Source organism: Lontra canadensis, unplaced genomic scaffold, assembly GCF_010015895.1.
Source record: "Lontra canadensis isolate GAN:19392208 unplaced genomic scaffold, GSC_riverotter_1.0 scaffold7, whole genome shotgun sequence".
Taxonomy (NCBI): Eukaryota; Metazoa; Chordata; class Mammalia; order Carnivora; family Mustelidae; genus Lontra; species Lontra canadensis.
This window is the reverse complement of record NW_022631001.1, coordinates 22,035,089-22,048,924: the sequence shown is the minus strand read 5'-3', so window position 1 is coordinate 22,048,924 and position 13,836 is coordinate 22,035,089. Positions and strand designations below refer to the sequence as shown.

General features: G+C 56.4%; 1 protein-coding gene across 2 annotated transcripts in view; it reads left to right on the top strand.

The window, feature by feature from the left end:
* The window catches only part of CAPN5 (calpain 5), a 52,211-nt gene that overhangs the window by 36,392 nt on the left and 1,983 nt on the right, over window positions 1-13,836 (top strand). For both annotated transcript variants that reach the window (XM_032853000.1, XM_032853001.1), the window contains exons 4-12: window positions 2,189-2,397; window positions 5,663-5,855; window positions 6,662-6,855; window positions 7,513-7,590; window positions 8,981-9,176; window positions 9,808-9,930; window positions 11,391-11,587; window positions 12,475-12,590; window positions 13,182-13,318. In XM_032853000.1, coding sequence (XP_032708891.1) covers window positions 2,189-2,397; window positions 5,663-5,855; window positions 6,662-6,855; window positions 7,513-7,590; window positions 8,981-9,176; window positions 9,808-9,930; window positions 11,391-11,587; window positions 12,475-12,590; window positions 13,182-13,318 — 1,443 coding nt within the window. The remainder of the gene's footprint in view (window positions 1-2,188; window positions 2,398-5,662; window positions 5,856-6,661; window positions 6,856-7,512; window positions 7,591-8,980; window positions 9,177-9,807; window positions 9,931-11,390; window positions 11,588-12,474; window positions 12,591-13,181; window positions 13,319-13,836) is intronic.

The window sequence follows — 13,836 nt, the reverse complement described above, 5'->3', positions numbered from 1 at the left end:
TGCATGGGCCTGGCTGGTGTGCTCAGCTTCGGACTCCCTATCCCTCGGTGCCCTTGGGCAGCTCCTCATCTCTCCACCTTCTCATCTGTGCAGTGGGGATGATAAGCCACCCTGCATGTGCCCCATTTTGATACAGCTTTCTGTCTTGAAAGCAAAGTGAGAGAGGGTGCTGGGTGCTGGGGCAGAGGCTGGCCTGGGAGGTTTACGAAAGAACACAGGATTGATTGAAAAGGGACCACCGGGCAGTGTCGAGTTCTTGCTGGGTTCCAGATGCTGTGCGAGGCCCTGAAGCCCCGAGTGTGAATCCTGCCTCCCTCCCCGGTCCTCATGGGCAACACTGCGCCAGCAAATTCCCATGGTATTGCCCTGAGAGGTGGTGGGAAGGGCGGGGGGCTGCTGAGCAAAGAGCCTGGTCTGTGTCTAGCCTCGGGCAGACCTCTGCCGCTGGCAGCTTCATTTGCTTGGTCTCCAGTGTCTCACAGGGACCGTTTGTCTTTGCCAACATCCCTGTTGATGGTAAGAGGTGTGTAAACAAAAACCCTCTTAATGAGTGTGGGGGTTGGGGAATGGCTTTTGGCTAAAGTATCTGTGCACAGGCTGGTCTGGGCCTTGGGATTTATGGCCTCCTGATGTATCTCTGGTTTCTTGGCCTGGATGCCTGCATGCCCACCCCCATCCCTGAGGGTGGTTTTCTTCCAGAAGGAGCTGCCCATGGTCCCAGCCCCTGCCTTGGTCCCATGCTGGGGAGGGCCCGCAAGTCACCTGACTCTAGGGTGAGGGGATTTCCCTTCTCTGTCCACCTCCTGCTGCCCAGATTTGCCTCTTTCCACCAGACTAGAGGCCTCCTGAGGGCAGGGACCATAGCTGATTCACCTGGGTCCTAAGTGTCAGCACAGGTCCCCTGCAGAGTGGTCTGCAAGTCACAAGTCTGAATCCTGGTTTCAAACCCAGGTCTGTCTAACTCCAAAGAATGTGTGATTTCTGACTGTGTGACCCTGGGCAAGTTGTTTGCCCTCTCTGAACTTCAGGGTTTTTTAGCTGTAAGGGAGGGATAGATGATGATAATCTATGCACACGGTTATTGTGCGAATTAAACTGAGATAATCTGTGGTGGTTGCAAACGTGGCACCTGGCGTGTCCCAGATGTTCCATAAATAATATTGTTAGAGATCCAATCAATGCCTGTGAATTTTAACACCTGTTGATCGAGCACCATCTCTGGGCCAGGCCCTGGACAAGGTGCTGGGCATATGGCAGTGACCAGGCCTGATGTCTTGCTGCCCTCAGAGAGCTAGACTTCCAGTGCTAATAACAGAATTGAGCGGGGTGACACATGCTTGTTTAATTATAATTGTGGTAATGGTCCCCGAGAAGGGCCAGGGCCATGAGTTGGACAGATGGGGTCCTAGCCTAGTCTGAAAGGTCAAGGAGGGCTTCCTGGAGGAGGAAGTGGGTCCTAAAGGGCAAGTGAGAATCAGCTGAGTGAACAGGAGAAGGAAGAGCAGGTGCAAAGTTCCTGAGCAGAGAAAGAGCCAGGAGCAGGGAGCAGGGGCTGAGCGGGTAGAAAAGCCAGCCCGGAAGTTGGTGGCGGGACAGCGCACCTTAAGGATTTGGACTCACTTCCCAGGAAGGTGACATGATCAGAAAGATAGATCACTGTGCTGCTGTGTGGGCCAAGGGCACGTGTTGCGGCTGGTGCTGTTAGAGGGTTCTGGGCTGGGAGGTGGGGGCTGGTCAGGCTGGCGCCAGGGGCAGACGGGAGATGGATTTTAGCAGAATGTAGGAGCTCAGATTGCCCGGGTAGGATGGACTGAGGTAAAAGGAGGGGCCGCTCAGGCTGGACTGGATGCTGGCAGCGCCAGTCACCAGATGGGGACTGGGAGGGATGTGGTATGTTTCTGAGCGGGGACGACGCAGAGGGAGGCACCAGGAAGGGCGCAGGAAGCTCCTAGAGTCTTAGAGTGACAGCTGGCAGGAGCCTACACCTAACCACTGTGGAGAAGGGAAACTGAGGCCCAGAGATGAGAAGTGTGCACCCGAGTCCCACGCTCGTTCATGGCAGAGATGGGGACAGGACCCACTATTCCTTTCTCCTTTGATTCCCTCCAGGCAGCCCGCCCCCGCCGTGTCCTCAGGAAGCCAGATGTGACCCGCACTGTGTTCCCGTCCTGTTCCCTTTCCCGTCCAGGTCATCCCAGACTGGAAGGAGCAGGAGTGGGACCCTGAGAAACCCAATGCCTATGCAGGCATCTTCCACTTCCACTTCTGGCGCTTCGGGGAGTGGGTGGACGTGGTCATCGACGACCGGCTGCCCACGGTCAACAACCAGCTCATCTATTGCCATTCCAGCTCCCACAACGAGTTCTGGTGTGCCCTCGTGGAGAAGGCCTATGCCAAGTAGGTACAGGCAGGGGGCTGGTGGGTGGGGGACCAGCCTGGGGCAGCTCGGCTTCCGGGCTCTGCGGGGCTGCGCCTCCAGCTCGCGCTCTGTGCACAGAGAGACGAGGGGCTGCTTCAAAGTCACACAGCGCGCTCAGAGCCTGGGAACCCAGGGCATGGCCAGCTGAGCCTGCACTGTGGCCGGGGCCGGGGGCAGGGACAGGGAGACCTGGACTGTAGATCTGTTATCAGGTCTCCTATCCCCAAAACCCACCCACGCAGGGAAGAATAGCTTCTTATTCTACCTGAGAGGGCAGAGCCAGCACTCACATTCGGGTTGCTGGGTTTTCCTCTCAGATCCAAGCTGCCAGGCCCTCTGTGGAGCCTGGCTGGGATGTGGGCTCTCAGAGCCCTGGCTGGTTGTGGAGCATGGGCCCTCCCTGCCCTTTGGGCTCCTCTTCGTCCACTCATCCATCTGTCTACCTGACTGACAGTCCGTCTGTTCTGTCTCCACCGACCCCCACTCCTGCTCTGTGCCAGGCCCTGTGTCCCCAGCATGGGCCCCAGCGAAAGCTGGCCAAGCTGTGGAGGGCTTTGGGGCAGAGTGACCTGCTTAGGCCCCTGCAGGTCGGGGGCAGGCCTGGGGCAGGAGGGCGAGTGGGGTCGGAGACCAGCCCACAGGCTCTGTGGGAACCTCTCCCTGGTTCTGCCTCCCAGGCCCACCTGTTGGTCTCCTGTGTGACTATCTGTGTGTGTGTGTGTGTGTGTGTGTGTGTATGTGTGTGTGACAGGAAAAGGAAAGACACCAACTTTCAACATCAAAAACAAACTCAAGAAAACACAACATTGACAGATTTCCATTTTCAGTCCAAAGGGAGCCAATCTCGCCCCCTGCTGTGCCCTGAGTCTCCAGGGCCCTAGCTGCCAGGGTGGTGGCCGGCGGGGGGCTTCCCTTTCTGGGAGTGCCCCTCACTAGCCCCTCAGTAGCAGCTTTCTCCTTCGGTCTCTGCGTCTGTCTATTCCCTCTGGATCCTATAAGCGGAATCCTACAGTATTTACCCTGTCGCATCTGGCTTATTTCTCGGCGCGCAATGCTGTCCGTGCTCACTTCCGTTGCAGCATGCCGCATGTCCTTCCTGTCTAGAGCAGCACAGAATTCCATTGCGTGGATAGGCCCCACTTCGTTTCTCCATTCATCTGTCGGTGGACTCAGGTCGTTTCCACCTTGGGCTTTGGCGAACATACCACTGTGTACATGGGTGTGCAGGTGTCCCTCCGAGTCTCTGCTCTCAGCTCTTCGCAGTGTACACCTGGGAGTGAGCTGCGGGATCTCATGGGAGTTCTGTGTTTGAATTTTTCAGTGACTGCTCGACTGTCTTCCACAATAGCTGCGCTATTCATGCTTGCTTGTTCATTTATTTACTTTTAAAATTGTAAAATGAATGCGTGTCTCTTATAGCAGATCCAGCAAATATAGAAACCCAGGAAGAAGGTAATAAAAGTCGCCTGTGCTCCTGCATATTTTTCCAGGCCTCTCTACTTCTCTGTTTGGGGCCACCTGAGTGAACCAGGCTCCCTGCCTTCTGGAACCTTCGCTCCCCTCCCTTCCGAGGCCTGGCTGCCCACTTCTGTCTCCCTCCCTGTACTTCATGTGTCCTCTCCACACCCTCCCCGCCACTTAGCAACTCCTTTAATATATTTTTTTAGGGGCGCCTGGGTGACTCAGTTCATTAGGCAGCTGCCTTTGGCTCAGGTCTTGATCCCAGGGTCCTGGGATCGAGTCCCACATCCGGCTCCTGGCTCAGCGGAGAGCCTGCTTCTCCCTCCCACTCTATCTGCTGCTCTCCCTGCTTGTACTCTCCTTTTCTGTTAAATGAATAAATAAAACCTTAAAAAAATATTTAAAAAATTTTTTAAAAAGATTATTTATTTGACAGAGAGACACACAGCTAGAGAGGGAACACAAACAGGGGTTGTGGGAGAGGGAGAAGCAGACTTCCTGCCTGATGCAGGGCTGCATCCCAGGATCTTGGGATCATGACCTGAGCTGAAAGCAGCCGCTTAACTGAGCCACCCAGGCGCCCTCCTTTAACATCTTTGATGCTCTTTTTTTTTTGTAGGTTACCTTGCAAAACCTGTGTCGCTGTTTTGTGGGGAACTGTAAAAGATAGGTCAGGTATAGATTTTCATAGCTATGTGTAGATTTTCAGTTTATGTAATCCGTCTTGTTATATATCCCATTCTGCTGCTCATGTTCACGTTCAGCACTGCCTTTAAGACTCCCAGCCTTTTCTTAACATTCACAGAAGAAGCTACAGTTGTGCCCTTGGCACCTGGTAGGTTGCACATAGTAGACGATTAGTGTTTTTTATTTTCTATTTTTATTTGTTTATTTATTTATTTATCAGTAATCTCTACACCCAATGTGGGGCTTGAACTCATGACCCTGAGATCGGGAATCCCATGTTCTACTGACTGAGCCAGCCAGCCATGCTCAATGTTTTTTAAATGAACTATTGCATACATTTTCATTTTTTGTTACTTTTTAAAATATTTATTTATTTATCTTCAGAGAGAGAGCGTGTGTGCATGTGTTGGGGCCCAGGGGCAGAGGGACAGGGAGGGGATCTGCCAGGAGACTCCCTGCCACATGTGGAGCCTGACACTGGGCACGATCTCAACCCGAGATGATGACCTGAGCTGGAATCGAGTCAGATATTCAACCAGCTGACCCAGGCGCCCCTACCGATATTGGAAACATCCCTGGAATCCAGCTATATTGTTTTGTCAAACGTACCAAGCGAGCACCAGAGATTTCCTGCCACAGGATTTCCTTCACAAGGCTTCGTTGGGCGGCAGCCTTGCATCCCAGAGCATGGATGCAGCATTAGTTTCTAAAATCAATTCCTTGTTGTTAGGCATTTAGGCGATTTCTGCATTTACATCATTATAAATAATGTAAATTATTTATAATTGATGTTTCAAAAACTACGTGAGCTTTAAACACTTTTGAGAAGAATCGCTTGATTTCTGGACTGCTAATTTGGAGGACAGGCTGCTAGGGCGAAGGAGAATTTGGGTGACAAAATGGTATGGTTTGGTGGGACAAACACTCATCTAGGAGCCAGTGATATGGATTACAGTGTTGGCTTTGCTGTGACCTGCTCTGTGACCTTAGCGGTGTGCTTGACCTCTCTGAGTCCCCAAAATATGCCCTGAAAGGTGAGGGATTTCAGCTGGCTGGGGATTGTGAGCTGGGAATTCTTTCCACATTGCTCCCCAGGCTGGCGGGCTGTTACCAGGCCCTGGATGGAGGCAACACGGCAGATGCATTGGTGGACTTCACAGGTGGCGTGTCTGAGCCCATCGACCTGACCGAGGGTGGCTTCGCCCATGATGAGGCCAAGAGGAACCAGCTCTTTGAGCGTGTGTTGAAGGTGCACAGCCGGGGAGGCCTCATCAGTGCCTCCATCAAGGTGAGAGCACAGAGGCAGCCCTCCTGAGCTTTTTCACCGGCCCTTACTGGGGAGGGAGCTGGCCATGCTGTCCCCGGCAGGGCCCCTGCTCAGATTGGCTCCTAAATCTTTGCCCTCAGCCTAGGGGGGTGGAGGGGAGCAGTTGGGGGTGGCCTTCCCCCTCCCCAGTGCTGGGCAGCACAGGACATAGGCCCCTGTGCCCTAATTTCTATGGTATGAAATACCTTCCGGTTTGACCAGCATCCCCCTTTTATGGGCATCTTGTACTGGGGCGAGGGGTGTCTGTACCTCTTAGTCGGGGTTTGAGGCATCATGAGCTACAAGGTGACTGGAAAGGGGGGAGCCACTTCCTGCAGCTGGCGCAGGCCCGAGTGCTTCAGGAGGATCATCTTATTTCATCGACTTACTCCTAATCCAGATGGAGAATCTGGGGCTCAGTGCAGACACCAGTGGGGGGTTGTCTAGACCAGAAAAAGGAAAAGCCCTGATTTGGAGCATTTACTGATTTCTGTGGTGTCAGTACTTTCACCATGTTGATTTCAAGCTAATGTTTTAACAGTTGCACAGCTGAGCCAGTGGCAGTGAACTCCAGTACACCCCTGGGCCAACCCCACTTTAGGCCCCTTCCTTGACCCCACACTGCTGCTCACTGGGGGCTTTGCGAACTCTGAGCTCAGTTCCTAACCACAGCCTCTGCTTTGTGTGGGGCTGTCATTCCTTCCCTGTCCTGTAGAGGGCGGTGTAGACGCACACCCGCCTCGCAAACCAACCCACTGACCCGGCTCTGCCTCTGTGTCCTCCCGCAGGCAGTGACAGCAGCAGACATGGAGGCCCGCCTGGCGTGTGGCCTGGTGAAGGGCCACGCATATGCCATCACTGACGTGCGCAAAGTGCGCCTGGGCCACGGCCTGCTAGCCTTCTTCAAGTCGGAGAAGCTCGACATGATCCGCCTGCGGAACCCCTGGGGCGAGCGGGAATGGAATGGGCCCTGGAGTGACACGTGAGGCCGAGGGATGGGAGTGTGGGCACAGGACAGACCCCGGGTGGGTGGGCCCTGGTATGAGAGCTTGGGCAAGGGCAAAGGTGGGGCTTCCTGGAGGTGGTGGCTGGGCCTAGAAGGCTTTGGGAGGAGGATGACATTAGGAGACTTATGTTGCAGCAGGCCTGTGTGGGAGTGGGTTGGGGTGGAGGGTGGATTCTGCAGGGCAAGGACCTGGAGGTAGGCATAAGCTGATTCCTATAGGGGACAGAGAGCCCCACCTGGTGGTGAGTGGGGAAGAAAGGGAGGGAGACCGCCAGGGTTGAGAATGGGGGTGACTGCTCTATGTTCTGCTCATGGCCCTGGTGAAGCTAGGACAGGAACAGAGCCAGGCCTCCACTGGGGGAGCCCCCTCCCCTGAGGGTCATTCTGCCCTTGCCGCCAGTCTGTGGCTTTGCTCTCAGACCTCCGGCCGGCATGGAAGCAGCCCATGGTTACCTGTGGGAGTGGCAGACAGGCTTTTTGGAGAGGGGCTGGGCCTGGCCCTGGGGCCCCCAGCTACACCCACACTGATGGAGGCCTGGTGCTGAGCTCGCCCTCATGCCTCCTTTCCCTGGGTGGCCCTGGTGGGGTCTCTCTTATGCTCCCCCCTCTTCCCTCCTCATGTCCACATGCCAGCTCAGAGGAGTGGCAGAAAGTGAGCAAGAGTGAGCGGGAAAAGATGGGTGTGACCGTGCAGGACGACGGGGAGTTCTGGTGAGTGAGCTCTCGTCCCAGGTGTGCATCCAGGGGCTGTGGCAGGGGACACTGAAGGGGAGACCAGGGCCAGGGCTCTAGCCGATGCCCCACCATCAGCTTGCTCTTTGGCCTTGGACAAGCCATTTCGTGCATTGAGTTGGGCAGTAATGGGCCCATCATCCCCATGGTCCCCAGTGCCAACCACAGGGGACTCCGAGCTATTCCAGCTGGGCCCTCAGCAAGTAGGCTGGGATACCAGCGGGTGGGGCCTTGACCCCTTCGGCAGGGGGCATGCTGGCTGCCTGATTGATGGGAGCAGGGAGGGGAGAGGAGAGGCCTCTCAGGGTCGCTGCCCCCTAAGCTGGCCTCTGGGTGCAGAGGAGCCTTTAGTGGACCAGGAGGGAGACCCAGCCCACGGGTGAGAGAGTACACTGGGTTTGAGAAGAGGGAGTTCAGGGAGGTGAGGGGAGCTCTGGGGGTATGGGGCTATGGGTTGGAGGTTGGCTGGGAAGATGACAGCAGCCTTGCTTAAAGAGCCCAATAATGAATGATTCCTGCATTCATCCACTCGTGCGTCCAGTAGTCCCGACTCTGTGCCAAGCTCAGAGTCATTCTTCAGTAGGACCCCTGATCCCGATAGGCCATTGCCTCCTGGAGGGGCACGGGGCACCCTTGGTGCCGTGGATGCTATGAGGGCCCCAGGACGGCTCAGAGGCTGATGGCAGTGATGGCTCAGGGGAGCCACAGCAGGTCCCCCCGCCCAGGCCCTCTGGTCTGGGCTCCTGCAGATGAAATCTGCTTTGCCCAGTGTGGCTCAGGGGGTCAGTTGAATTAAAACAGAGCAGTGGAGAACCCTCATCAGGGGAAAGGGCTTCTTCATAAGGCCTGTCTCCTGTGTGCTCACACTTAATGCACATATGTGCCTATTCTCGTGTATGTGCACACTCGAAGGGGGGTGGGCATAGCTGACCTTCCCCGGGCTCCCGAGGTATGCTGGGTGGCACGTTCCCCAAGGGGCTCCTGCCACCAGTGCCTTTGGGCCTCCCAGCAGCTGTGGTTGATGATGGATGGAAACATGCTTTATAAACTGCAGAGGGCTGGCCACAGGCGTCCTTGGTACTATTAACAACTGAAGAGCTGGCCTCTGCCAGTTCATGTCTGCTGGAATTTGTACCACACGCTTGGATTGCTTTCCTCAGTTCCTGAAGGAGCTGTGAGAGGGGCGGCTGCTGTGAGGGTCAGTCCCGTCTTACACGTCAGGAGACTGGGGCCAGAGGAGTTGTGAGACAGGCGTCTGCACACACCCCAGTGTGGGTGGCGGCTCAGGGCACATAGGGTGAGGGGTGGGCCTCTCACCTGGGTGGGCCAGGCAGGGGACCTGGCCGGCTCACCACCCCACCGTGGCCAGGATGACCTTCGAGGACATGTGCCGATACTTCACCGACATCATCAAGTGTCGCCTGATCAACACATCTTACCTGAGCGTCCACAAGACGTGGGAGGAGGCCCGGCTGCGGGGTGCCTGGACAAGGCACGAGGACCCCCAGAAGAACCGCAGTGGAGGTTGCATCAATCATAAGAACACCTTCTTCCAGAACCCGCAAGTGAGCGTGCTCAGGAATCCCATCCCCCGCCCTTGCCACCGTCCTGCATAACGCTGGGTACCTCCCTGTCCCCTTGCGGGCCTCTGTGCACCTGTCTGTTTAGTTGGGGGGGGCGTGTTTGGGGGAGGTCCTGGGCAACCTGCAGATGATACAGACAAGGAACTAAGGCTCTGGGAACTCATGGCTGTCTCGTCCAGAGTTATCAGGACATTTAGAGGGAGGCTGAGCTAAGGACTCGAACCCCGTGTTTCTACACCTATGGTGCTGCTCTTGCCAGGGGAGCTTGCCAGGCTGGCTCTCCCTCAGGGAGGACGTCTCCCCTGCAGCCTCATTAGCTGTGACCCTGGCAGCTTGTTAGTTCTCATGTGTGGCGTGCCTTCATTTGGCACCAACTGCATGCGGGCTCGGAGCTGAACCTCCCTGATGTCACCAATTCTTGTTGCCACTCCCACAGGGTGGGCATCGTGGGCCCAGGTCATAGATGAGGGACCAGGCTCAGAGAGGCGCTGTGACTCATGCGGGCTCTCCCCTTTGAGCTGGGGCCTGGCTCCGGCCTAGCTTCAGGGAGCCGGCAAGCCCGTGTCCGGCACAGTCTTACCACAGTGTCTCTCTTCCTCCGCTGTCCCTGCAGTACATCTTTGATGTCAAGAAGCCAGAAGATGAAGTGCTGATCTGTATCCAGCAGCGGCCGAAACAGTCCACCCGCCGGGATGGCAAGGGTGAAAATCTGGCCATTGGCTTTGACATCTACAAGGTGAGGCCAGCTGGGTCCCCTGCTCTGGGTGAGGAGAGTGAGGGAGCTGGATTTTAGGCCACCTGGGCCTGGGGAGAATATTCTAGAACACTCTGGTCCCTGACCTCATCCCTGCCCTCGGGCCACAGTGGCTGATGCCCTGGGCCTGCTGTGGCGTGAGCCCTCTTTGGAACACCGGCAGAGGGCTCCACCTGCCTGGGGTTGGCTATCCTGGGAGCTCTCAGTCTGGTTTCTTCCCTTCCAGGACCCACAGGCTCTTTGGTGGTTGGGAAGGGGAAGACAGCCAGTGGTCAGGCCACACCCTGGGAGGCTCTGGGTCCCCCTGAGCTGGAGGCTTTCCTGGGCCCTGGGAGCAGGCATCCCGGGCAGAGCCAGGCAGGCTTCCCACTGGTGGCTCCCACTGGTCCGGGGCCCGAGACTGTGCTCATGTTGTGACACCCGGGGTGTGACAGCACACAGCGTAACAGGACACCACGGGCCCCCACATGCCCAGAACCTCAGGAGACCACATGTGGGCTAAGCCCCTGCATTAGATGTGCTTGGTCATGTCCTGACGGTCTGTGCGTGTCCTTGTGTTGCGACGTCCACCGTGTGCTGGAGTGTCCTGACTTTGACCTGTTGGGACCTCACATGATAGGGCTGCAGCTCATCATGGCAGGAGTTGGCTAGCATGTCCCGGCAACTGGTGGCGTCATTGCCTGGCCGTGGGCTGTGATGTGGGCTGATAGTGACTCTGGGGGCTACCGTTGAGTCAGAAACTGCAGGGACCTCATGACCAGGGGTGAGTCCTGGTGCCTTCTTACTCTTAATGGCTTTGCTGAGACCTAATCCACACGCCATACAGCTCACTCATTCAGTGTGCTGTGACTTGGAGCATATTTGGAGAGTTGTGCGACCATCGCTGCTATTTTATTTTTAATTTTTTTTTTCCAAATGATTTTTTCCCCATTTTATTTTATTTTATTTTAATTTCTTTTCGGTGTTCCAGCATTCATTGTTTATGCACCACACCCAGTGCTCCATGCAATACATGTCCTCCATAATACCCACCACCAGGCTCACCCAACCCCCTACCCGCCTCTTCTCCAAAACCCTCAGTTTATTTCTCAGAGTCCACAGTCTCTCTTGGTTTGCGTCGCCACCATTTTAGAGCATTTTCGTCACCCGGAAAAGAAACCTGGCACCCTTCAGCCACCACTGCACAGTGCCGTGCGTGTGCCGGCCTCACCCGGCCACGGGACTCGGGCAAGCACCCATCTACCCCGGTCTCTGCCCATTTGCCTTTTCCGGGCAGTGCATGGACGCAGATTCTGTCACCCTATTCACAGGGGGGAGCACGGGAGCCGGAACTGGAATGTGGGGGTGGGAGTTGAGGGGGCCCCCGGGGGGGATGGGGAGGGGGGGCTTAGGGGGCGGGGCGTGCGTGTGGCCCAGCCCCCTCTCCCTGTGCGCAAGGGCAGGTGGAGGAGAACCGGCAGTACCGCATGCACAGCCTGCAGCACCGGGCTGCCAGCTCCATCTACATCAACTCGCGCAGTGTCTTCCTGCGGACCGACCAGCCCGAGGGCCGCTTTGTCATCATCCCCACCACCTTCGAGCCTGGCCACACTGGCGAGTTCCTGCTTCGGGTCTTCACTGATGTGCCCTCCAACTGCCAGTGCGTGGGGTCTGCTGGGGACGCGATTGGGAGGGTCCAGTTCTCATACGAGGCTGCCCCAGAATCTGCAGCCGCAGAGATGTTATGTGTCTGCCCCAGGCATGGAGCCCAGCCCTCCAGCCTCCCTAGGGTGGCACTGGCGCTCATGGCACCCATGGCCATCCTTCTTCTCCCCTCTCCTGCTCCTCCATCCCCTCTCTTGGCTACATAAAGGGACAATGTCTCGTATGTGCATGGCACTTCACAGTTTACAAAGCTTTCAGTCATCTCATTTGCTCTTCCTGAACCCCAAGTGGGGGGCCTGACCCCTCCATTTTACAGATCAGGATTGGGGATCATGGTTGGGGGGTGGTTTCCAAGGTCATGACACCAGTGGTTGAGTTGGGCTAGGTGGACTGCTGGAACCATTCCATCCCTGCTGGGGTGCAGACCCTGTGAGACCCACAGTGCCCTCCCACTTCAGCAGGCAGCTCCTTGCACCCACGGCAGACCTGGGAGGCAGTATGTGTGGTGGGCTCAGTGGAACTGAGTCCTGCCAGTCCACATTCCACCTCTGTCCTGCTGTGGGGCAGATCCCTTCTCCTGATGAGCCCAGTGCTTCATAGTCTGTTCAATGGGCGTGGTAATAGTCACTTATCACCCGGGGCTTCGGGAAGATGACACATAATACCTATAATATCCCAGCAGAGGGCTGGGCCCACAGCAGGTGCTCAGTAAATTGCTTTTCTCTCCGGCAGAATGGGGCACCCTTACAGAGAGAGAGAGCAGCAGGAAGCCAAGGGTGGTTTGCCCAGGATAAGTAGTGTCTGGACTAAATATTACTCCCCTCCCCTTCCCCCTTCTTGAACCCTCTCACCTTACCCTTTTCCTCCTCTGCCCTGTCCCAGGGAGCTGCGCCTGGACGAGCCCCCTCGCTCCTGCTGGAGCTCCTTGTGTGGCTACCCCCAGCAGGTGACCCAGGTGCACGTCCTAGGGGCTGCTGGTCTCAAGGACTCCTCGACAGGTGAGTTAGCCCGGGGAAAGCTCCAGGACCTACCTCGCTAAGGAGGTGGCTCCGTCCCCTTCCCAGCCCCATCCTCTTCCCACTGCTCAACAACAGACACCCAGCCTCCAGAACTCTCCTGCTCTCACTCACTGAGTGAGCAAACCTTTCCTAACATCCATGCTGGGCCGAGCCTTGGAATGAAACTGGGTGCCTAGAGAGGAACTGGGTACCTGCTCTTGGGCAGCTTCCCATGTCGGGGGGACAGTCAGACACAGGAACAGACAGCCGGGAGGCACGGCTTAGGGAAGGCTTCCTGGAGGAGGTGGCCTTTCTCCAAGCTGAGGAAGCATTAAGATATGTTGGTGAAGTGGAATAGGGGAGAAGAGTGCTCAGCATGGAGGCCAGGGATCGACAGTGTGCCGCTTGCTCCTCCACCCCGCCCCATTTCTGGAAGTTAGGAAGTGAGTCAGGCTCTGTCCCCCTTCTACTGAATATAGCACTCTGACTTCTGCTTTGGGGAGGGGAACTCACTTCTCAGACACCTGTCCCAACCCCCACCACCCCTATCCCAACCCCACTATCACTCCATTGCCCACTCAATTTGTCTAGGGGCCAACTCTTACGTGATCATTAAGTGTGAGGGGGACAAAGTCCGCTCGGCCGTGCAGAAAGGTACCTCAACGCCTGAGTATGATGTGAAAGGCATCTTCTACCGCAAGAAGCCGGGCCAGCCCATCACAGTCCAGGTGAGCCTGCCCGTCCCAAGGGCCCCTCCTGGCGTGCCACTCCCTCCTGCCCCCAGCCCCCACCTGATGCTTCCCCATTCACAGGGGCTGGGCCCAGGATGGCAGATTTTTTTGTTGGGGACCTAGGAACACTACATGCTGATTCCTATTCTCTCCCTGACATGGTATGGCCTCGGGAATTCTCTTACCTGCCCTGCCCAGTGCCCCAGAGTCTGTGGGGTGGGCGAATTAGATTAGCTGGTAAGAATTTGAGACACAGCAGGGTTAGGCCAGGGACAGTGGTCGTCTTTGCCAGCTTTGCCACAGTAGCTTGGGAGTTGTTCCTTAAATACCTCCGGAGATGGGTCTGCCTGAGAGCTTGCACCAAGATGAGATGCGGTGTAGTGGGGGTGGCTGTCCTGAGATCGAGGGACCAAAAAGCCGGGGTTCTGGGCATGGGATGATTCTGGGCTCATTAGTGGGAAGTCCTCTGCCCCTGGGCCCAGGCCAGCCCCTCCCTGGGTGAGAAACCATCTGTA